General features: G+C 41.8%; 1 protein-coding gene and 1 long non-coding RNA gene across 2 annotated transcripts in view; one reads left to right on the top strand and one right to left on the bottom strand.

Annotated features, from left to right (window-relative positions):
• Positions 1–23,767, top strand: part of LOC126262854 (CWF19-like protein 1) — a 167,945-nt gene that overhangs the window by 102,118 nt on the left and 42,060 nt on the right. Inside the window, exon 6 of the mRNA XM_049959721.1 lies at positions 1,149–1,362. Coding sequence (XP_049815678.1) covers positions 1,149–1,362 — 214 coding nt within the window. The remainder of the gene's footprint in view (positions 1–1,148; positions 1,363–23,767) is intronic.
• The window catches only part of LOC126262857 (uncharacterized), a 101,127-nt gene that overhangs the window by 43,154 nt on the left and 34,206 nt on the right, over positions 1–23,767 (bottom strand). The window lies entirely within an intron of this gene.

Here is a 23,767-nt window from a genome sequence, read left to right on the forward strand (position 1 = left end):
CCAGTGCCACTACCAGCACACTAAAGGCATCTGTTGTGTTAAATCCAGACATAGCGCTGAAGGTTGGATGTGCAATCTACGCTTTCCCACTCAATGTACCCATCGAGCTGCAGACAGACGACATGGGGTCCTCTGTGACAATCACAAATTGGCAGTCTTATTATCATGTGGCGTCCCGTTCCTTTCAGCCTTTTGACACTCCACTGCATAGATACAGTAGTGGCATCATTTAAGTCAACAGCCAATTTACAGTCCAAGTTCAGTACTGTTCAACCACCTTCACAGCCAGGATTTTGATCATTGACACTCCTGGAGCCATCTGTCTCTTGGACCTGGATGTGTTCAATGCTCTTAGCTTGGAAATACACCATGCCACTCACAGACTATATTAGATTAGATTTACTTCCGTTCCAATGGATCTGTAGTGGGGAGATCCTCCAGGATGTAGAACATGTCAGAAAAACAATAACACACAACAAATATTTACAACTAAAACAAGTAAGTTAATGTACCTTCCACAGGTCCCAAGTGAAATGAACATTTTTTTTTTAAATGAACTATCAAGTCACTGGATACCAACACCTACCTAAAAGACCTCTTGTTCCAAATTCAGCTTCATGTTCACACAACCCTCTTCAGGTGTCAGAGATTGGCAAAGATTTCAAGGCACAGTGGAGATGAGGGTAGGCAGAAGTGAGGGACAGACATCAGAGAGATCTAATCCAGCATTACTTACTAATGTAGTATCTTTGACCTCGTACTCTCTTTGATGCCTCCCTCTGCATCTTTACCTACCCTCATGTCTACTACTGGCGGATCCCTGTCATCTTGGGTATGAGTGACCGTAAGCATCCTCAGTCTACCCTTCTCTCCTCCCTGAGGAAGAAACTTCTAGATCAGAAAGCTAGGAAGTGTGTCACCTTTAGTTTTATATGTGTCTATCAGCTATGCTACACATTTTGCCTCTTGTTGGTAAGCACTGGCCAGCTATTCTGTCTCATGATTTATGAACATTTTATTATGTTTGTCACATTTTTTTACTGACAGGAGGCTGTGTCATAAATATGTTGATGGCATTTGGTGATTTTATACTGATAGTATTTCATAGTGTAGTTCTCAGACATGTACAAGTGTAAAATTTGTTCCAGAAATCATAGTTCTTCTGGTGATATTACACACACTACAAGATTTATTGCCTTAGCCAGAGTTGGAAACAGACAAAAAGAGAAATGGTTATATGCACTGAGTATTGATCCCATTGAAAAAATGAGAGCAATGGAGTTGTATCAACAGACAACTGACCAGACTGAGTGCCCTTACAGTGGAAGTATGCTGTTACCAAACATCACACAGAATAAAGAAGTGAGTGGCATCTTTGTAAATATGTAGTCTATCTCATAAATCTAGTAAGAAAAGCTCTGGCAGAATGAAAATAATTTAGGAGTTATGGAAACCATTCATCAAATAGCATAAGCGTTGAGTCATCAACAGGCACACACAAAGGAGAATGAAAACTTTGTTAGCTTTTGGAAGAATACCTTTGACGAGCTAGAGTAAAATATACACACAAAAACAAACACATATGCCTGAACACTTACATTATTCCAGTAATTTTCGGGTTTGCAGTCGGATCCCATCAACATTCTGCCACGATATTTTGTCCCCGAGATGTCCGGCCATCCTCAGGTGAGCAGACGAAGTACTGAAGAGACCTGATGAAGTGCCGGCCGCGGTGGTCTCGCGGTTCTAGGCGCGCAGTCCGGAACCGTGCGACTGCTACGGTCGCAGGTTCGAATCCTGCCTCGGGCATGGATGTGTGTGATGTCCTTAGGTTAGTTAGGTTTAAGTAGTTCTAAGTTCTAGGGGACTGATAACCACAGTAGTTGAGTCCCATAGTGCTCAGAGCCATTTTGAGACCTGATGAAGTCATGGTATTTATAGCGAATTCCGCACATGCGAAACGTACTGGCAGTTTACAGCATATGCATTAGTAGGTGACATGCGCGAGGCAGCCAAGTAGAGTGTGCTGCCCTCAGTGGTGAAGTAAAAGCAGTCTAATCACTGGGTATCAACTGAGCTTGCTGATTCCACTGTGACCGCATAATGTTAATAATTGGATTCCAATTTTTATCCAGCTGAAAGCCGTTATCACAATTCATTAAATTGTCAGCAAGACGTATTTCCACGGATTCTTTGATTACAGAGTCCCAGAAGCTGGAAACCAGTGCTAAAATTTTGATATTATTGTATTCCATTGAATGTCCCATGGAAATGCAGTGTTCTGCTACTGCTGATTTTAAGGGTTGCCGCAGATTGGGGATGTCTTTTGTGTTGTACACAGCGTTCGTGTAGTCTGATCTATATATGCCGAGCCACACTCACAGGGAATTTTATAAACACTTGCCTTCCTCAATTGTCAATCATCTTTAATGGATCCGACTAAGGTTCTGATCTTTGCTGGTGGATGGAAGATGACATTGATGTTATTCTTCCTAAGCAATCTGCCTATTTTAGAAGATACGTTGCCAGCAAATGGAAGGAACGCAGTTGATTTATAGTAATCAGTCTCCTCAGAACGTTGCTTCTTATTATTATAACTGTGCATGGCCTTCCATATTTGATATGAAGTACAGCCATTCTCTTTAAAAACCTTCTCCAGATGCACTAATTCTTCGTGAAGGCTATCAGCATCCGATATTACATGCGCCCGATGAATTAAAGTACTCACCAGTGGTTTGTGCAGGGTGATGGCAGCTGGACACCTGAAGATATAGATCTGCATGTTTGAGTTTTCTGTACACCGTATGTCCCACAGACCCATCATTCTTATGGCGTACTAACACATCTTAAAAGGGTAAAGTCCCATATTTTTCAATCCCCATAGTAAACTTGATGTTCTCATGTAAAGAGTTTAAATGACAAAGGAGTTTTTCCAGTTCTTGTCTGCCATGAGGTCATACAATGAAAGTATCACCTACGTAAAGCCAAAAGACCATCGGCTTAAAGGTGGCAGACTGAAGAGCTTTCTCCCCAGGGCCTTCCACAAAAAGATTGGCCAACACAGGGGACAAGGGACTCCCCATGGTGACACCGTCAGTTTGTTCAAAAAATTCGTTATTAAATAAAAAGTAAGTTGAGGAGAGACTATGTTCGAACAAAACCATCAAATCATCACTGAGCAAGTTACCAATAAGATGTAGTGAGTCAAATAAAGACACTTCGGTGGAAAGTGTGACCACATTGATGCTAACTAGTAAATCCGAGTTGCTCAGTTTAACAGTCTTCAAATGATTGATAAAATCCTTGGAATTACGTATATGGTGGCAGCACTTACCCACATACGGCTTGAGCAAGGAGGTCAGATGTTTTGCAATCGAATAAGTAGAAGCACCAGTATTAGTCACTATCAATCATAGTGGAATGCCATCCTTGTGAATCTTCGGCAGTCCATACAGTCTTGGTGGAACAGCAGTGTGTGGTCTCAGCCTCTCGATAATGTGTTTAGGTAAAGAACTATTGTTCAAAACAGTAGCAGGTTTTCTGGATATGGCTCATTGGGTCCTTATTGACTTTGTGGTACATAGAATCACTTAGTTGACTATATATCTTCTCATTGTATGCTTCCCATGTCAGAAGGACCATAGCATTACCCTTATCAGCATAGAGTACCACTGTACCAATATCTTCACGGGGGTTGCGAAGAGCAGCTCTTTCCGCTGATGAAAGATAAAAAGAAAAAGAAAACTAGAATCAAAGTTGTTTTTTAATTTCAGCTTATCTTAGCTTCATTCCATTCATTTCTGTTCTGGAAACTGAAGAATAGACATTACCCTTTTGTTTTTAGTATTGTCGTTTTAACAGTATTTATTTTTTATGAATTATATTACAATAGTTATATTCCCTGTATCCTGCAGAGAGTGAGGAAAGATTTCAAAGATGTAGATTTTATTTAAGTACAGCCCAACATTATTAAATATTGTTGTAGTACAGTGCTGATTTTTACTTTAAAACAATCTAAAAATTGTACCAAAAGGAAAATACTCTCCATAAAACTATAAAATTACGAGATAGAATTCCTGGATAGTAGTTATCTTGAGAAAGGTAAACATTAGTATTGCCAACAGGCACATATAAAAGTAAAAGAGACAGTACTTGGCTTTCAGAAATAATAGTTCCTTCAGTGGGGAGGTGAGAGGAACAGGATGTGTCTACAGTGGTGCTGACATTTCACCACCTAAATATTTAATTTTAGGAGTGCCAGTGAAGATATGTTTCATTGAAATCCAAGGAGTTGCCCAAAACAAAGTTCTGTAATTGGTTCCTTTACATTGTCTATAAGTCATTTCATATGCTCAGGCAGGCTATTGAATAAATGTTTACCCATGTGTCTGACTCCTTCCTCTACCAGTGTTAACCCCTTGAAGTCTTATAGTAATTATTTTCACCATTATTGTTCAGAAAACAGTTATATCAAATTTCAAATGTTCTGTTAGAACAGCTGGGAATATACCTCCATAAAACCACAAAGGCTGATGACTGCCAACATTAAAACTTTAAAAATGTCCTTGCTTGACTCTTTTTCAAGTTTTTCAGTTTTATCATCCTTTTTTTGTTGCTTGATCCATGTATTTAGGTAAAGAACTATTGTTCAAAAGAGTAACGGGTTTTCTGGATATACGGCTCATTGGGTCCTTATTGACTTTGTGGTACATAGAATCACTTAGTTGACTATATATCTTCTCATTGTATGCTTCCCATGTCAGAGGGACCGTAGCATTACCCTTATCAGCATAGAGTACGACTGTACCAATATCTTCACGGGGGTTGCAAAGAGCAGCTCTTTCTGCTGGAGAGATGTTGCTCCATTGCGGTGCACATTTCAGCAAGGTACGACATGATTCCCATCGAATTTCCTCTGCAGAATACTTTGAAAGAGGTCTAATAGCATCCTCAATAGAACTGATGAAATCCATTAAAGGAGGTGAAGAAGGTGTAGGAGCAAAGTTTGCTTTGACAGGTGGCCCTGACACTGATGGTATAGGATAAGCTGTAGCAAGACTGGAATAGGATATGCTGGGGTGGGTGAATTGGGCAGTTTTTATGCCTGAGTGTTCCACAAGAGTATGACCCTTGTGGCAAGAGGTTGTGATTGGGAATAGAATAAGGCTGGATCAGGTTGGTTGGGTGTCATAATATCACTTTAGGAGGGGTGAAAAGGATCTATGGTAGGATGTCCATCATTCTCAGATGTGATGATCTTTATTTAAAGCCCTGGTGAAGGATATGGTTCAGTTGCTCCAGTCCAGGATGGTATGTGGTGACGAGCGGGGTGCTCCCATACAGCATAGCTACCCATGAGTGGTTTATCTGCAGTGATGAGAATTCCCTTGCCCAGTATTCTGAAGTTATCACAGAGACCTTCACAGATAGGTACTTCCCCCAAACCTGGCCTACAAACAGATCTTCTGTGCCATATCCGTACACACTCCAGTCCTCCCACCACCCTCAAGAATCAGCTGTAAGGGAGGCACCCACTCATCACCCAATATCACCCTGGAATGGAACAACTAAACCATATCCTTCACCAGAGCTTTGATTATCTGTCATCAAGGCCAGAAATGGGGGCATATCCAACCTTTCCCACCCCTCTGAAAGTTATATTCTGTTCCCACTAAACATATCCATCATCCTTGTCCATCCTTGTGTAACACCCAGGTGCAAGACCTGCGTGATTCGTCCACCCAGCACATCATACTCCAGTCCTGTCACAGGCTTACCCTATCCCATCGAAGGCAGATCCAAGTCTCAAAGCAGCCATGTCATATACCAGCTCTGCTGCAATCACTGCACAGTCCACTATGTGGACGTGACCACCAACCAGCTGTCCACCAGAATGGATGGCCACCACCAAATTTTGGCCAAGAACAGAGTTGACCACCAAGTTGCACAACACAATGCTGAGCAGAGCATACTTGAGTTCAATGACTACTTCACAATCCATACCATCTGTATCCTCCTTCCGAGCACCAGCTTTTCTGAACTACATAGATGGGAGTTATCCTTGCGACACACCCTTCACCCCTGCAATTATCCTAGCCCCAATTTCTGCTAACTTGCTATATCCACACCCTCTACCCACCAGTTTCCCCTTCCTCTCTCCTGTCACCCTCTCCCAGTCCATGCTTCCATGTCATCTTCCTCGTGCACCTCATGTTACCAGCTCCAGTAACTGTGTGCCACATGCCTAGCTCCATGTACCTGCCACACTTCCTCCTGTGTTCCTAGCCTGCTCACCTTCTGTCTTCCTCTGAACTGCTAGTTACCTGCCCTCAACTCTCCCAACCCCTTCCATCGTGCTTCCAGCCTCTTTCTTCCTCTACTGACTCCACCCGACACAACACCCACCCCTGAACACCTGCCAAACTGCAACATCGGCATTTGTGTGTGTGTGTGTGTGTGTGTGTGTGTGTGTGTGTGTGTGTGTGTGTGTGTGCGCGCGCGCGCGCGTGCGTGCGTGCGTGCATGGGTGTAAGACAAGGATTCCTATTCCCTATTATAATGTGACATAGTTGGAAACTTTATAATAGAAGAACTGTAAGACGTATTCCCAGAAGACAGAATATATCCAGTCTCATTATTCAGCAGAAGTAGAATGGTAGAAAACATAAAGAGTTTCTAATGATAGTATCTGATACTGGAGAAAGTCTAAAGGTTTTGATGAAACTAACATTAATGAAATCTCTTGTGAATAGAGTACTACAAAAAGAAAATACTTGGAAATTTTGTTCAGGAAGAGTGAAGTGTTTAGATGCAGTTTTGTTATTGAAAAATTGTCAAGCCACCTTCACGGTTTTCAACTGAGTAACGTTTTACCATTATTTCATTTTAATAGATGTATGGCACTATCAATAATTCAGGTAATTACCAAGTTGCTCTAACTATTGTCAATGATAGTACCTCATGTCTCAGTCAGAAAAGCAAACTGGATCAGTTGCTCTTAATTTGCGACTTCTGACTCTTTTTCAGAGTTTTATTGTATTGAACTGTTTGGGCTCTGGATTTGTATTTGGCTGTAGATGATTTCAGATTCGTATCTGGCCATCATGATGTAAATTGCTGACACTAACATTTATTGATCTTAGGTAATAGAGACAAAGCTTGCTTACTTCACATCTTCCCATGATCAGCTGAGTGTTGGTATGATGTAAAACTTTTAATTTCTGTATTCCTCATTCTCTTCATCCATCATCTCAGTAATCATTTACATATTTTAGCTGCCAAAGACAGAATCTTTGATTGTAAATATCTAAAATAAAGTCAAACATTTTTATTGCTGCTACCATTCATTCTATCAATTGTATCTTCATAAATTAAAGAAATTCCTTATACTTTATGATGATCTTTATTAAGATATGCCTAAAGTACCATTTTGATATATGTGTTAACAAAATGTTCGAGTGGGTATAGCAATAAAAACTCAACGTTTCAAATTGTTGGTCTTCTTAAATGACTACATCTACATTTTCATCTCCATCTACATAGATACTCTCCAAGCCATGGTATGGTGCATATCAGAGGGTACCCTGTACCACTACTAATTGTTTCCTTTTCTGTTGCACTCACAAATAGAGCAAGGGAAAAACAACTATCTGTATGCCTCCAAATGAGCTCTAATTTCTTGTACCTTATTTTTTTGGTCCTTAGGACCAATGTATGTTAGCGGCAGTAGAATCATGTGCAGGCAGCTTCAAATAGTGTTCTTTAAATTTTCTCAATAGTGCTTCTTGAAAACAACGTCGCCTTCCATCCAGGGATTCCCACTGGAGTTCCCAAAGCATCTTTGTAACAATTACGTGTTGTTCTTAGCTACCAGTAACAAGTATAGCAGCCTGCCTCTGAATTTCTTTGATGTCTTCCATCAGTCTGACCAGGTATAGATCCCAAACACTCGAGCAGAACTCAAGAATAGGTTGCACCAGCATCCTATATGTGGTCTGTAACCTCCCCCTCACTTATCGACCTTAATGACAGTGAAAAATTAAACCGCGTGTACCTAATGGAAATTTGGGAAAAGCAATCGTCACCGAAGTTAATCTGTCAGTAAAGAGGGGGCGCCTTCTTCTCGACACGGTCACCAGGCGAAATGGGCTCTTGATGTGCGCCAGCTAATGCTTCCCGTCCGTGACACCGTGTCAGAAACTATCATAGCAAGTCGAGCGCAATTACATGCTGCCCAACCCCGAAAGCGCGGCAACTCGCGGGAGTGTCACACAACACACCTGCTCCACTGCACTACTCCAGCCAGACTCCCCCTCTGCCCGCGCTCCATGCGACAGAGTTAACACTACCAAAGATCCTAAACACTTTGGTTCTCCACACGACCTATCGATGTATTCGTTCGATAGCATAGTTTTTCCTAGGCCAGACCCAGCGTAAAAATACAAATAGTATTTACAAAACATCGACATAAATGCATAAATATATATATACAAATAGTAAAACAATTACATTGTATAAATACACAGAAATGTCATATCTTCAGGTAACAAAACAAGGAAAAAAAATTATAGTACAATAGATGGAAATAGGAGGATATGCATTTCCGGCGTTACACGTGCCTCACATTGTCTGAGGATGTTCGTGTAACATAAACAGACTCAGAAAATGTCCCAAAAAAGAAACAGTGGAAATGCATATGCTCAAAACATCAACAAAATTTAGCATTCGTTTAATTAACTATAAACCAATTTTTAGTCCATAATAATTGAGTGGAGACACTCCTAATCTTATTCCACTCTGTCATCTTGCACAAAATAAAACAGGTTGACAACATATTAAAATTCATAGAAAACATAGAAAATGGTTTAGCTATTCCAAAATCATTAAAATTCGTAACACTATCAAGAAATGGAATACTATTTACAAAATTAATCAGAGTACATGGTCATAAAAACAGGTAGATCAAAATATGCAAATTAATTATTAATCACACAGAATACACATTTTTTTATATACCTTTTCATAATTAATATTCTCGTCATGAGAGTCCACTTAACGCTAAACAAGAAAATAATATACAGCAGATCGGAAAAAAAAAAAAAAAGAAAAACATAAATATTGACAGCAGAATTCGTCCACATCAGCTGTTCGGGAAGAAAAACAACTCCGCATTCTGTACCCGCAAGTACAAAGAATGCCGAGAGCGGCACAAGAGCCGACAGCGGCACCGCCTCGCCAGTATTGTTGCGCCCACCTGTGCGGCATGCTTGATCTCATTCGCCTGTGCAACGGCATTTCCAGAACGTCCGTTTCACTGAATTCTTTCGGAAAATCTCACTCCCGAGTAATCTCAAGGAGTCCATTAACACTATCACAGTGGATAACTCAACACTGTCCATCATCACACGCATGTACTAGCCTGAAACTTAAAACAGTGCCTAAGTACATCGGCAATGACTAGTAAAACACATATTCATGAAATCTTACAGCTAGTTACAAAATCATATTTACTTTGCTTAATCTACTGTGACTCAGCTGAAAACTTAAACTAGCAGCTTGGATTTTTCAATTGATAAATAATCACTCTCATTTAAATAATTTAGTAAAAATTAATTACTTATTAATTACAACTTCTTTAATGTCCTCTTGGTCAGGCAAAAGCATGGCAATCTAGCAAATCGTTTAAATCTTACACTCTATATTTACATAATGTACAAATTACCCATTCCGTGGTATTAATCAATCCTAGGTTGATACAATTTCAAGTCTACAATGTTCCGTATACCTAATAGTTTTCCAGAGCTTGGATACTCTAAGCAATAAGCATTTGTGTGAGGTATACCAATGACTTTATATGGTCCATTATAAACAAACTTAAATTTAGAGATTTCATTGTCTATCTTGCTCGATTTCTCATGAGCTTCTACAAGTACTAAATCTCCGATTGCAAACTTAGCAAAACGCACTTTAGCGTCATGACGACGTATGCGCGCATCGGCTCTTAGCTTCATTACTTCTCGCAAACGATCTTTTTTCACACCAATATTAATGTCAATCTGTGGAGGGAATTTGATTATCTCTTCCACAAGTACCGGTTTGTCTGAAAACACACTCTTATTCCTCATTATTACTTCATACAGGGCTCGTCTATGTTCGTGTGTTACGTTTGACACACCGTCTACAATACTTTCCAATTCACTTTCTACACTATTGTCAATGCCGAGATTCCTCACTTTACAGTAGTTCAAATTCATACCTACGTCAATACCATCCGGCCAGTTAACAATGTGTATAGGCTGGTATTGCCTATGCGCACCGTCTCCTGCCTCGTCAAAACTAACTACTATTGTTTTATCTTGTGACGTACATGTCAAAGTTTTGGTTTCCCAATTAATCACTGCTCGGTACTTTAATAGCCAATCTAACCCGATAATTACTTCCGTAGTTAAGTCTGGCACGACAACAAACTCTTGTTCAAATCGTGCCCCACATATCTCGAAGTTCACAAAAATCTGTTTTGTGACCGGTTTACTGGCCTTCCCAGTAGCACCGATAATTTTCACTCCTGTTACTGGCGTAACTACGATACCAGGTCTGTCTTTCAGTAACTCAAATATTTTCCCAGATACAGCACTCAATTCTGCACCAGTGTCAATCAACACGTTTAGTTGTAGGTCGTGCATATTAACAGACACTACTGTCTGTCTACACTTGTCTTCGACTGTTTCTTTATTTTCCCACAGTAAATCCTCGTCTATATCCAGGTCATTCCAGAAAAAACCATCCGGCTTCGATCCTAAATCCAGCTTATCTGGCGGCTTTTTCAGCCTGCGTTCACATACAGTGTTAATTTCAACACGTTTGTCCTGAGGCTTAGTCTGTAGCTTCGCCTCCAATACCGAAACCTTTTCCTGTAACTCGTCAACTAGTGAGTGTTGCTTTGCTATCAATTCACTAATTGTCACCTTTGTTGATTCCTCTTTGGCCAGATTGATCTCATCTGCCAATCTACCTGGAGGTATGTGCCCAGTAGTATCTGAAATTACTTCCTCTGGTCCTGCGCAACCCACACTGCTACCATCTGACCATATAACGTCAGCTCTAACCTCATACACACTGTAATCTATGTGCTTTCCTACCAATTGTGTCCGGCTATCACTAAAATTTTCGTAATCTTTCTCCTTAATACTCTCGCAATGTTTAAACTGGAGGTTGGCATCGGATGGGTCGGCTACTTCTACCACTATAACTTTCGGTAAAGTCTGCCGGTTAGGACCAGAACTTTCCGTTACTACTTCAACCTCCAACCCCTGCGGGACGAAACACGACGAATCTTGCTCGTGCTCCCCATTAACATCAACTATATCTGGTAAAGTCTGCCGGTTAGGGCCAGAACTTTCTATCACTTCACAAACACTATCTTCCTGCGGGACGAGACGCGGCAAATCCTGCATGCGCTCCCCATAAACACTTCTCCCATACATGCCCCTATAATCTCTTAGTTCGTCGTTTAAGCGACCGAACTGCCTTAACCAGACCTCATCCCCCTCTGCATCCCCTCGCTCGATGACGGACGTGTTATCCGATATCTGATCTTCTCTCAACAATTGCGAATCATTCTTAAACTCAATCTCCAGTTCCACTGTGGGTGTTACAGCTGCCACTTTATAATCTATTTCCGGAACACTACTTACATTGTTCTCGCTGACAGTGAATGTATTTTCTACTGCCGTGTCTACAGCTGATCTACTACTCGTGGGCACACTCCTTTCTCCTAACACTGGCACACTCTCCCACCGTTGATTATTCCACACGGAATTTTCATAACAACAACACCTGGGTTTTCTCCTGTTATTGGGCCTCCAAAATTTCTCCACGCCCGGTCGGCCCCTCACCGGCGCGGCTAATGGTTTCCCTGTCTCGTCCCAGCAGATCTGCTCCCCATATGCTGCTGAGGCGGCTTATCGCACCCTCTGGCGTTATTACTATTCTGTGAAGCCCGTATCACGTTAGTATGATACTGGTTTCCGTCATTCCTGTTATTATTTGCATTGTACCGATTGTCATCACGGTCCGAACCACTGTTGTTATTGCTGCCAAGGTTGTGGTATGCATTATTCCCATGGTTATCATTGTTGTTGTTGTTGTGGTACCCGTTGTTGTTACCACGGCCTCTACCACTATCGCGATTATTGCGCCAATTGTCCTCGTCCTCAACTCTTTCCAGGAAATCATTGATTGTCCTGTAATTGCTTCCTATGTAGCATTTTGTATCATCTGGAAGCTTCCTGTAGAGTTCCCATACTATTTCAGATTCCGTGCGGCGATCACGCAAATATTCCAACTTGCGGATCCAGCCCTCACAAAACTCCTTCATCGAGCCACGGGAATTCGCATCGAAAGGCCTCGATATGACAAATTCGCGCCAGACACTTTGTTGTTTTTGCTCTGACCAGTATTCAGCCAGAAACAAATTTTTAAACTCCTCAAAAGTCAGGTTCGTAATGTTGAGGTTGAAGCCCCAACGCTTGGCATCACCAGCCAACACATCAATAACCGCATTAATTTTTCTCTCATTAGTCCATGATCTGGGTAAAACTCTTTCACAATTTTTAATGAAATCCGTCTCGTGTATACCGCCTTTTTTCAAGGGGTCGAACCGCTCCTCTTTCGTCAAGAATTCCGAACTATGTGCACAGATTGGCACATAGCTCTGTTTTTCGTCAAGTTTCTTTTCTAATTCTGAAACTCTCGTAATTACTTGGCAAGTGGTTGTCGCAAGCGTTTCTACCTCCCTTTTTTTCTCTTCGCAGGTATTAGCCTGCTTCGTCACTTTAGCATCAACCTCGGATACTAAAGCCTTTAAAGTTTCCACCTTTTGTTGATCCTCTTTTTTTCACTAATTGAATTTGTTCCATCACTTTATTCTCGATGATCGGAGCAACTGCTTCTCCTACACTTTTCTTGATTCTGCTAATTTCGGAATTAAAACGAGTATTTATGCTCGCAATTTCCGCCTGAACGCTTATCATTTCCTGTTTAAGATTACCGATGTCGGTATTAATTACAACAATATCTTCTTTGATTTTATCAACTTTTGTGTTAACAACTCCAACATTGTTGTTAACAACATTAATAGCTTTGTTCTGATTGTCTAGCTTTCTGTCAATTTTTTCAGACTGAGCTTCTTGCTTGGCAGCCTGAGCTTTAATTTCTGCCGATTGACTCTTGATTTCATTAATCAAAACATTCAATAAATCAGTTAAATTCCCGGAAACTACCGGTTTTACTTCCGTAGCGGCTTCCTCTTTAATTGTTCCCCCGTATTCGTCATCAAGGGGTTCAGATTTGATTTTCACTTCGGATTCCGAAACATTTTCTAAAGTTTGGAATTCCATTTCTGCTCTTTGTTGCGTTTCGGCAATCGCGTCTTTCATGCTAGCCGCCTGCCCCTGAACAATGGGTACCGCGGTGCGCGTTTCCCACTGTTCAACCGATTGTTCCGTATCCAAGTCTACCAAATTTTGGTAATTGTTGCCTTCACTCATTTTAATAATTTTCAATATAAATGACAAATCTCAAATCTAATTAGGATTCCTTCCACTACTTAATCACACTGACGTAACGACCTGTTCGTAACCAATACTTTGTTACGACATTTGCACCATACAAAATTCGTGTCCAGAACAACCTCAAATCTGAAGATTGTCCTGTCACCAGGTTGCCACGTGTAACCTCCCCCTCACTTATCAACCTTAATGACAGTGAAAAATTAAACTGCATGTACCTAATGGAAGTTTGGGAAAAGCAATCGTCACCGAAGTTAATCTGTCGGTAAAGAGGGAGGAAAGGGTTACATCTAAATGAAAGGAAAACTGCAAATTAAACAGGTGGAAATTAATTTTGAAAAGGGGTAAAGTTAATAAAGAAAGTAAATGTGCGGCCGTTACGTTAACAATTAACTAGCGGTAATTAGATATTTGAGATTTGGGGGAAATTACGGTCGCCAGTCCTAAGGACAATTACTATAGTAACTGAAAAGGAAGGTTATTACACATATAATTAGCACTAGAAGTGTGGCAGCTGAAGGTTGACACGTGTAGTGTGAAAACTGAAAGTTTGTCAGAAGTAATAAATTTCGCTACACTCTGACTTAATTTAGCAAAAGAATTAATAAAACCGGAAAATCGAAAGTTAATTTAGCGACTGAAGTTAATAGTGAGCTTTCTTTCTGAAGCACATCGAAATTCAGTAAAATACGGTTAGTCTTGGACTACCTCAACAATCATTTATAAAGTTACTTGAATCTACGCAATTTAGAAATAAGAGATTTAACTTTGCACTTGAATTAAATGATTCTGAACAATTAACAATAGTAAAATTTAGTACGTACCAAGCTGAGCTGCAGTCACAGGTAAGCTAAAATAGGGTAACAAACTCGCACTCTTAATTTGTGCTTGTGTAATCTAAATATTGTAGCCAGCTATGAATACCTTAACTGAACTTTGAAATTAAAGCAGTGAAATCGAATGATGCAGGCGTTTGAATTTCAACGACACTCGGGTTCATTCCGGAAAAGGAAGGGACCCTGCTTGGTAATGCAATTGGGACAATGAGCAACAAAGGTTCATGCTACGTTGCTGTAATTTAGTTATGAAAATGGAACAGTTTGAAAAGCTGAGGTCTGCCATACAGTTCTAAAACTTTACGTGCTTCCAGTCTTCCTTGTTGCTTGATTGAAGGTTTGAAGCCGTCGATCGAGGAGGTGGCGACAGTCACTCATTGTCGGCCGTCGCTGTTGCAGAAGCTGGATGTTGGCGCGCCTTCTTCTCGACACGGTCACCAGGCGAAACGGGCTCTTGATGTGCGCCAGCTAATGCTTCCCGTCCGCGACACCGTGTCAGAAACTATCATAGCAAGTCGAGCGCAATTACATGCTGCCCAACCCCGAAAGCGCGGCAACTCGCGGGAGCGTCACACAACACACCTGCTCCACTGCACTACTCCAGCCAGACTCCCCCTCTGCCCGCGCTCCACGCGACAGAGTTAACACTACCAAAGATCCTAAACACTTTGGCTCTCCACATGACCTATCGATGTATTCGTTCGATAGCATAGTTTTTCCTAGGCCAGACCCAGCGTAAAAATACAAATAGTATTTACAAAACATCGACATAAATGCATAAATATATATATATACAAATAGTAAAACAATTACATTGTATAAATACACAGAAATGTCATATCTTCAGGTAACAAAACAAGGAAAAAAAATTATAGTACAATAGATGGAAATAGGAGGATATGCATTTCCGGCGTTACAGGTCTCCTTTACAGGTGAACCACTCTTTCCTAAAACCCTCTAAATAAACTGAAGTCAACCATTCTCCTTCCCTACTACAGCTCTCACATGCTCATTCCCTAACACTTTGTAGTGTTACGCCCAGATATTTAAACGACTTGACTGTGCCAATCGGGACACTAGTAATACTGTATCCAAATGTTACAGGTTTGTTCTTTCTACTCATCCACGTTAACTTACATTTTTCCACATTTAGAGCTAACTGTCATTCATCACACCAACTAGAAATTTTGTCTAAGTCATCTTGTATCTTCCTACAGTCAATCAACTTCGACACCTTACCATACCACACAGCATCATCAGCAAACAACTGCAGATTGCTGCCTACCATGTCTGCCAAATCATTTATGTATACAGAGAACAACGGTGGTCCTATCATGCTTTCCCGGGCACTAGAAGATGATACCCTTGACTCTGATCAACACTCGCCATTGAGGACAACATACTGGGTTCTATTTATTAAAAAGTCTTTGAGCCACTCGCAGAACTGTGAACTTTTTCCTCACGCTTGTACCTTCATTAACAGCCTGCAGTGGGGCACTGTGTCAAATGCTTTCTGGAAATTTTGAAAATGTGGAATCTGCCTGTTGCCTTTCATCCATACTTTGCAGTATATCATGAGAAAAGGGCAAGTTAAGTTTCGCATGAGCGATGCTTTCTAAAACCATGCTGATTCATGGATATAAGCTTCTCAGTCTCAAGAAAGTTTATTATATTCAAACTGAGAAAAAGTTAAAGGATTCTGCAGCAAACCAAAGTGAGGGATATTGGTCTTTAATTTTGTGGGTTCGTTCTTTTACCCTTCTTATACACTCGAGTCACCTGTGCTTTTTTCTAGTCACTCAGGACTTTGTGTTGGGGGAGAGATTTGTGATAAATGCAGACTAGCTAAGTTGCCTGTGCCATAGAGTACTCTTTTTAAAACCAAATTGGGATTCCATCCGGACCTGTTGATTTATTTGTTTTCAGATCTTTCTATTGTCTCTCTCTTCCAAGGATGCTCATTACCATGTCGTCCATATGGCAGTTTGCCAAATGGTCAAATGATGGCATGTTTGCATGATTCTCCAGTGTGAACGATTTCTTTAATGTGAAATTTAAAACTTTGGCTTTCGTTTTTCTATCTTCAACTGCCACACCAGACTGATCTACAAGGGCTGAATTGAAGCATATCTCTGGTAAAAGTAGATTTTGGAGAGGAAAATGTCAAATAATTTGCTCATTTGGCTGATGAACACTTAATAACATTTCATTGTATAATTTCTTGGGGCAGTTCTTCACTAGGAAAGAAAGTAGTCAGGCAGCAGCAGCAGCCAGCGGAGATAGATGCAGCAACAGGGAACTAATCGATTTTGTGACATTTTACGAGTTCGTAACCAGGAGCAAATTGTATAGTTTCATCTGTATGCTTTGGCAGTTAAGTTTCTTGATTTTTTGCATGTTAATTTAATATTTAATAGACACAGTTCTTGCGTTTTTTGTAGCATCGGAAAGTAAACTGATTTTGTTGTATTTACAAGTTCCTAATCAGGGACGAATTATTTGGTCTCACCTGAGTGCTTTGGTAGTTCAGTTTTTGAATCTGTACATGTTAATCTAATTTTTAGACAAAGTTCATGCATTTTCCTCCATTGTCTACAGTAGGGTTCTCTAGCGCGTGTCGATAGGCCTTGTTTGTCGGTGTAGTGTAGTTTTCCACAATCTTTATAATGGATGGGGACTGTGATTGCTGTGTGTGGATGTGAGCCGAGTTGGTGTCACTTCTCTCTCAGCTCCAAGCTGTGATGGATTTGGTTACACAACTTGAAGCTGCAGTGGATGTGCATCACTGTTGTGGATCGTTCGTGGGGTTCCCACAGACATCCAGCATGTCTGAATCTGCTCTTCTGTCTGCACCAGTGGCCAGCCCAGTTACTACTCTGAGGTTGAGCCCTCACCTGTGGTCGAGTGGGATGTCACCTTAGGGCATGGCAGGCAGAGAAAGACTTCTGAGGGGCCACACCTAAGGCCTTCCTGGGTAGTCTGACAAATAGGTTACAGGTGCTGTCTGTAACTGACACTGCCAGTCAGCCAGATTTAGTGGCTTGTCCTGTTGCAGAGGAAATGTCTCTGCCTGCAAGATCTGGGCAGTCACAGAGGATTGGATTATTGGTAGTTGGGAGCTCCAGTGTTAGGTGTGTTACGGGATCCCTTAGGGACATCGTTGCCAAGGAATGGAAGAAAGCCAATGTGCACTCAGTGTGCATACTGAGTAGAATCATTCCAGACATGGAACGGTTTCTTCTGGATGCCTGAGGAGCTCATGGTGCAGCCAACCGTGAGTGGCGGCTTACGTCACTACCAATGATGTGTGTTGCTTTGGATTGGAAGAGATTCTCTCTAGTTTCGAGCAGGTAACAGAAGTTGTAAAGGCTGCCAGTCTGGCTTGCGAGATGAAAGCAGAGCTCACCATTTGCAGCATGGTTGACAGGATCGATTTCGGAGTTCTGGTACAGAGCTGAGTGGAGGTTCTGAAACAGAGGCACAGATTGTGTAGGCTGCAGATTGCTCGACTTGCACCATAGGGTGGTTGGGGTTCAGGTTCTACTGAATAGGTCAGGAGACCACTACATTCAGGAGGTGGCTACACAGATAGCAGGGGCCGTGTGGCAGTGATTGGCCAATTTTTTTAGTTTAGATGGCCTCTGGGAACGCAAAAAAGCCCTCAGTCTCAAAGGGAGCAGGTTGAAAACAGGAAGAACATAGATACAGGAACCATCAGTATAACATTTGTAAATTGTTGTAGCTGTGTTGGGAAAGTACTGGAGCTCCAAGCACTAATACAAAGCACTGATGAAATCATTATAGGCCTGAAAGCTGGCTAAAGCTGGAGGTAAGTTCAACCGAAATTTTTGCGAAGCACCTAATCATGTTCTGAAAGGATAGGCTAAACACAGTGGGTGGTGGCATCTTTGTTGCTATTAGAAGTGGTTTATCTTGTAGAGAAATTGATGTAGACAGTTCCTGTGAGATAGCATGCGCAGAGGTCATTCTTGGCAACTGAAATAAAATAATAATTGAATCCTTTTACTGACCTCCCAACTCAGATGATACAGTTGCTGAAAGGTTCAAAGAAAATTTGAGTTTAATTTCAAACACATACTCAACTCATACAATTATACACTCCTGGAAATTGAAATAAGAACACCGTGAATTCATTTTCCCAGGAAGGGGAAACTTTATTGACACATTCCTGGGGTCAGATACATCACATGATCACACTGACAGAACCACAGGCACATAGACACAGGCAACAGAGCATGCACAATGTCGGCACTAGTACAGTGTATATCCACCTTTCGCAGCAATGCAGGCTGCTATTCTCCCATGGAAACGATCGTAGAGATGCTGGATGTAGTCCTGTGGAACGGCTTGCCATGCCATTTCCACCTGGTGCCTCAGTTGGACCAGCGTTCGTGCTGGACGTGCAGACAGCATGAGACGACGCTTCATCCAGTCCCAAACATGCTCAATGGGGGACAGATCCGGAGATCTTGCTGGCCAGGGTAGTTGACTTACACCTTCTAGAGCACGTTGGGTGGCACGGGATACATGCGGACATGCATTGTCCTGTTGGAACAGCAAGTTCCCTTGCCGGTCTAGGAATGGTAGAACGATGGGTTCGATGACGGTTTGGATGTACCGTGCACTATTCAGTGTCCCCTCGACGATCACCAGTGGTGTATGGCCAGTGTAGGAGATCGCTCCCCACACCATGATGCCGGGTGTTGGCCCTGTGTGCCTCGGTCATATGCAGTCCTGATTGTGGCGCTCACCTGCACGGCGCCAAACACGCATACGACCATCATTGGCACCAAGGCAGAAGTGACTCTCATCGCTGAAGACGACACGTCTCCATTCGTCCCTCCATTCACGCCTGTCGCGACACCACTGGAGGCGGGCTGCACGATGTTGGGGCGTGAGCGGAAGACGGCCTAACAGTGTGTGGGACCGTAGCCCAGCTTCATGGAGACGGTTGCGAATGGTCCTCGCCGATACCCCAGGAGCAACAGTGTCCCTAATTTGCTGGGAAGTGGTGGTGCGGTCCCCTACGGCACTGCGTAGGATCCTACGGTCTTGGCGTGCATCTGTGCGTCGCTGCGGTCCGGTCCCAGGTCAACGGGCACGTGCACCTTCCGCCGACCACTGGCGACAACATCGATGTACTGTGGAGACCTCACGCCCCACGTGTTGAGCAATTCGGCAGTACGTCCACCCGGCCTCCCGCATGCCCACTATACGCCCTCGCTCAAAGTCCGTCAACTGCACATACGGTTCACGTCCACGCTGTCGCGGCATGCTACCAGTGTTAAAGACTGCGATGGAGCTCCGTATGCCACGGCAAACTGGCTGACACTGACGGCGGCGGTGCACAAATGCTGCGCAGCTAGCGCCATTCGATGGCCAACACCGCGGGTCCTGGTGTGTCCGCTGTGCCGTGCGTGTGATCATTGCTTGTACAGCCCTCTCGCAGTGTCCGGAGCAAGTATGGTGGGTCTGACACACCGGTGTCAATGTGTTCTTTTTTCCATTTCCAGGAGTGTAGTTGGTGGTAACTTTAATTTATCCTCGATATGTTGGTGAAAATACATGTTTAAATATGGAGGTATACATAAAACATCATCTGAAATTGTCCTGGGTGGATTCTCTGAAAATTATTTCGAGCATTTGGTTCATGAGCCCATGCAAATGGTAAATGGTCGTGAAAACATACTTGAACTTTTAGCAACAAATAATCCTGAGCTACGAGGATGGTTTGAAGAGTTCTCAGAATCACCACGAGAGGTCAGTGCTAGCGCAATGAGTTGTTCAAGTTATATTCATTGGACTGTTTCCTATAAACATATGCCACGTCAGTGTTCTTGGAAGAGAGCTGTGACGATGACATGGCTCTGTTGTTGTTCCCGTGTAGTGATTTGCGAAGATGGAAAAAATTGAGATCCAAGCAGTGATTAAGTACTTCGTAAAGAAAGGTATGAAAGCAAAGGACATTCATGCCAATTTCCAGAATAAACTGGGGGACTCTGCACTTTCATATTCAACTTTTGCCAAGTGGACACACCGGCCGCTGTGACCAAGTGGTTCTAGGCGCTTCAATCCGGAACTGCGCTGCTGCTACAGTCGCAGGTTCGAATCCTGCCTTGGGCATGGATGTGTGTGATGTCCTTAGGTTAGTTAGGTTTAAGTAGTTCTAAGTCTAGGGTACTGATGACCTCACATATTAAGTCCCATAGTGCTTAGAGCCATTTGAACCAAGTGGACAAATCAATTTAAATTTGGTTGGGAGAGCTTAGATGATGATCCATGCAGTGGTCGGCCAAGATGTGTCACTACTCCAGAAATCATTGCAAAAGTGCACAAAATGGTCATGGAGGATCGCTGATTGAAAGCGCATGAAATTTCTCATGCTTGCCAGATGTCATGTGAAAGGGTGTATCACATTTGAATCGAAGAACTGGAAATGAAAGAATTATCTGCAAGATGGGTGCCACGACTCTTGATGCTGGATCAAAAACGCCTGAGAATGGACATATAGAAACAATTTTCGTCCTGTTTTAGGAGAAATGAATAAGATGTTTTGTATCAGTTTGTGATCATAGATGAAACTTGGGTGCACTACTATACCCCAGAGACAAAACAACACTCAAAGCAGTGGAAACATGCTGATTCTCCGCCATTAGAGAATGCAAAGACAATTTCTTTGGCAGGAAAGGTCATGGCATCAGTGTTCTAGGATATGAAGGGGATTCTTTTTGTAAATTATCTCACCACTGGGCAAACAATTACTGGAGAATACTATGCTAAGCTCCTGGAAAAATTGCAACAAAAGATACGTGAAAAAAGGCCAGGTTTAGCAAGGAAGTAAGTCATCTCTCATCAAGACAATGCGCACCCGCACACAGGTGCCATCACCATGGCAAAATTACACGAACTGAGGTATGAATTGTTGCCACACCCGCCTTATTCACCTGATATGTCTTCGTCAGACTTCCATCTCTTCCCAACACTAAAATTTTTCTTGGTTGATGAAGATTCACTTCAAATGAAGAATTGATAGCTGGAGTAGACAACTGTTTTGCAGACCTGGAGGAAACTCATTTTTCATATGGGATCAAGGCACGGGAACATCATTGGACCAGGTGCATTAATCTACAAGGAGACTACATTGAAAAATAAAAATAGTTTCAATGATGTATGTACTTTTTTCCTATTTCATTTCGAGAACTTTTCAAACCACCCTTATAATAATGAGCTTCAAAGTGAATGCTGGGATTATTAAACACAGGGTTGTCATAGCGAGATTGAATATTATCACCCCCAAATCCTCCAAAAATAAGCGAAAAATATACCTATTTAGAAAAGCAGATAAAAATTCGGTTCCTGAGAGGCAATCTCCGCTCCTTCCAAATTAACAATGAAAGTGTAGACTAGGTGTGTCTTAAATTCAAAGAAATAATATCGACAGCAGTTGAGATATTTATCCAAAATAATTAACAAAAGACTGAGCTGATCCCACATGGTACACAAAACAGGTCACAACAATGTTGCAGAAACAACGAAAAAAGCATGCCAAAATTAAATAAACCCAAAATCCCGAAGATTGGCAATCTAAGATCGAGATATAACATGGATTTAAATGTGAAATGCTTTAATAGTTTCCACAACGAAACTTTGTCTCAAAAGTTGGCACAAAATCCAAAGAGATTCTGGTCATATGTAAAGTTTGCTAGCAGCAAGGCACAATCAGTGCCTTCTCTTTGCAATAGAAATGGAAATATTATCAATGAAAGTGCTCCCAAAGCAGAATTATTTAACACAGTCTACTGAAATTCCTTCACCAAAGAAGATAGAGTAAATATTCCAGAATTCGAGTCAAGAACAGCTGCCAACATGAGTAACTTAGAAGTAGATATCCCCAGGGTAGTGAAGCAACTTAAATCACTTATTAAAATCAAGTCTTCCTTTCCGGACTATTCAGAGTATGCTGATGCAATTGTTCCATACTTAACAATCATGCAATCGTGTTCAACTGCTCGCTTGATGAAAGATCCGCACCCAAAGACGGGAAAGTTGCTCAAGTCACGCCAATATTCAAGAAAGGTAGTAGGAGTAATCCACTAAATTACAGGCCCATATCATTAACGTCGATATGCATCAGGATTTTGGAGCATATATTGTGTTCAAACATTATGAATTACGTAGATGAGAACAATCAATTGACACATAGTCAACATTGTGAAACACAGCTAGCTCTTTGCACACACAAAATGGTGAGTGTTATTGACAAGTGCTTTCAAATTGATTCTATGTAACTGGGGTTCCAGAAGGCTTTTGACAGTGTACCACACAAGCGACTTGTAGTGAAATTGTGTTCTTATGGACTATTGTCTCAGTTATGTGACTGGATTAGTGATTTCCTGTTAGAGATGTCACAGTTCGTAGTAATTGATAGAAAGTCATCAAGTAAAAGAGAAGTGATTTCTGGCATTCCCCAAGGTAGTGTTATAGGGCCTTTGCCAATCCTTATGTATAGAAATGATATAGGAGAAAATCCGAGCATTTTGTTAGTGTATATTTTTGATAGAACTGTTCATAAAATTATTGGTCATTGTTTACTAGAAGCTGATGTTTAGTTGTGCACTTAAAAGCAGTATCTGTCTGCTTTAGCAGCAGTAATTGTTTACTCGCTTCACAGAACAGCTTACATGCTAGTCAGGATCTACATGTTTGTCTGCACATATACTCTGCAAATGACTGTGAAGTGCATGGCAAAGGGTACTTCGAGTTCTTGGAGTTTCTCCTCATTCCATTCACTTATGGAGTGCATAAGAATGAGTGCTTAAATGACCCTTTGTGTGCTGGAATTAGTCTAATCTTCTCTTTGTGATCCCTAAGTGAGCAGTAAGTAGGAGGTTGTAGTACATTGTATTCCTAGAGTCGCACAGGCAAAATGCAACAGCAGTGCGAGCTGGGTCACCATACAATACACACACATTTTTCAGTTGCTATCTGCGGACCACATGGGTCGAGCTTAACAACACCTACAGACGTTTGTTTGGTGCTCCGTATTTGTTTGCACTTTTGCTTCATCGCTTCCGTGAAATACACAGCACCCTGCAATCATGAAGAGGTTCTCCTATGGTCACGCAATTGGCCGAGGCACACATCTCTGAGGAGTGTATACCCTGCAGAACAATGTTTGAGCGAAGATACGGTGTGACACCATTACTGTTATCACCAGCTACTAGACAATGTAATCAGAATTTATTTGGACAAGTTTTCATGTGCTTTATCATGTAGAATAAATGTGTTTACAGCAAATGTGTACTTTATGAATTCTCGTCCTCCTAGACTACATATGGAAAT

This window comes from Schistocerca nitens, chromosome 6 (genome assembly GCF_023898315.1).
Source record: "Schistocerca nitens isolate TAMUIC-IGC-003100 chromosome 6, iqSchNite1.1, whole genome shotgun sequence".
NCBI classification, from domain to species: domain Eukaryota; kingdom Metazoa; phylum Arthropoda; class Insecta; order Orthoptera; family Acrididae; genus Schistocerca; species Schistocerca nitens.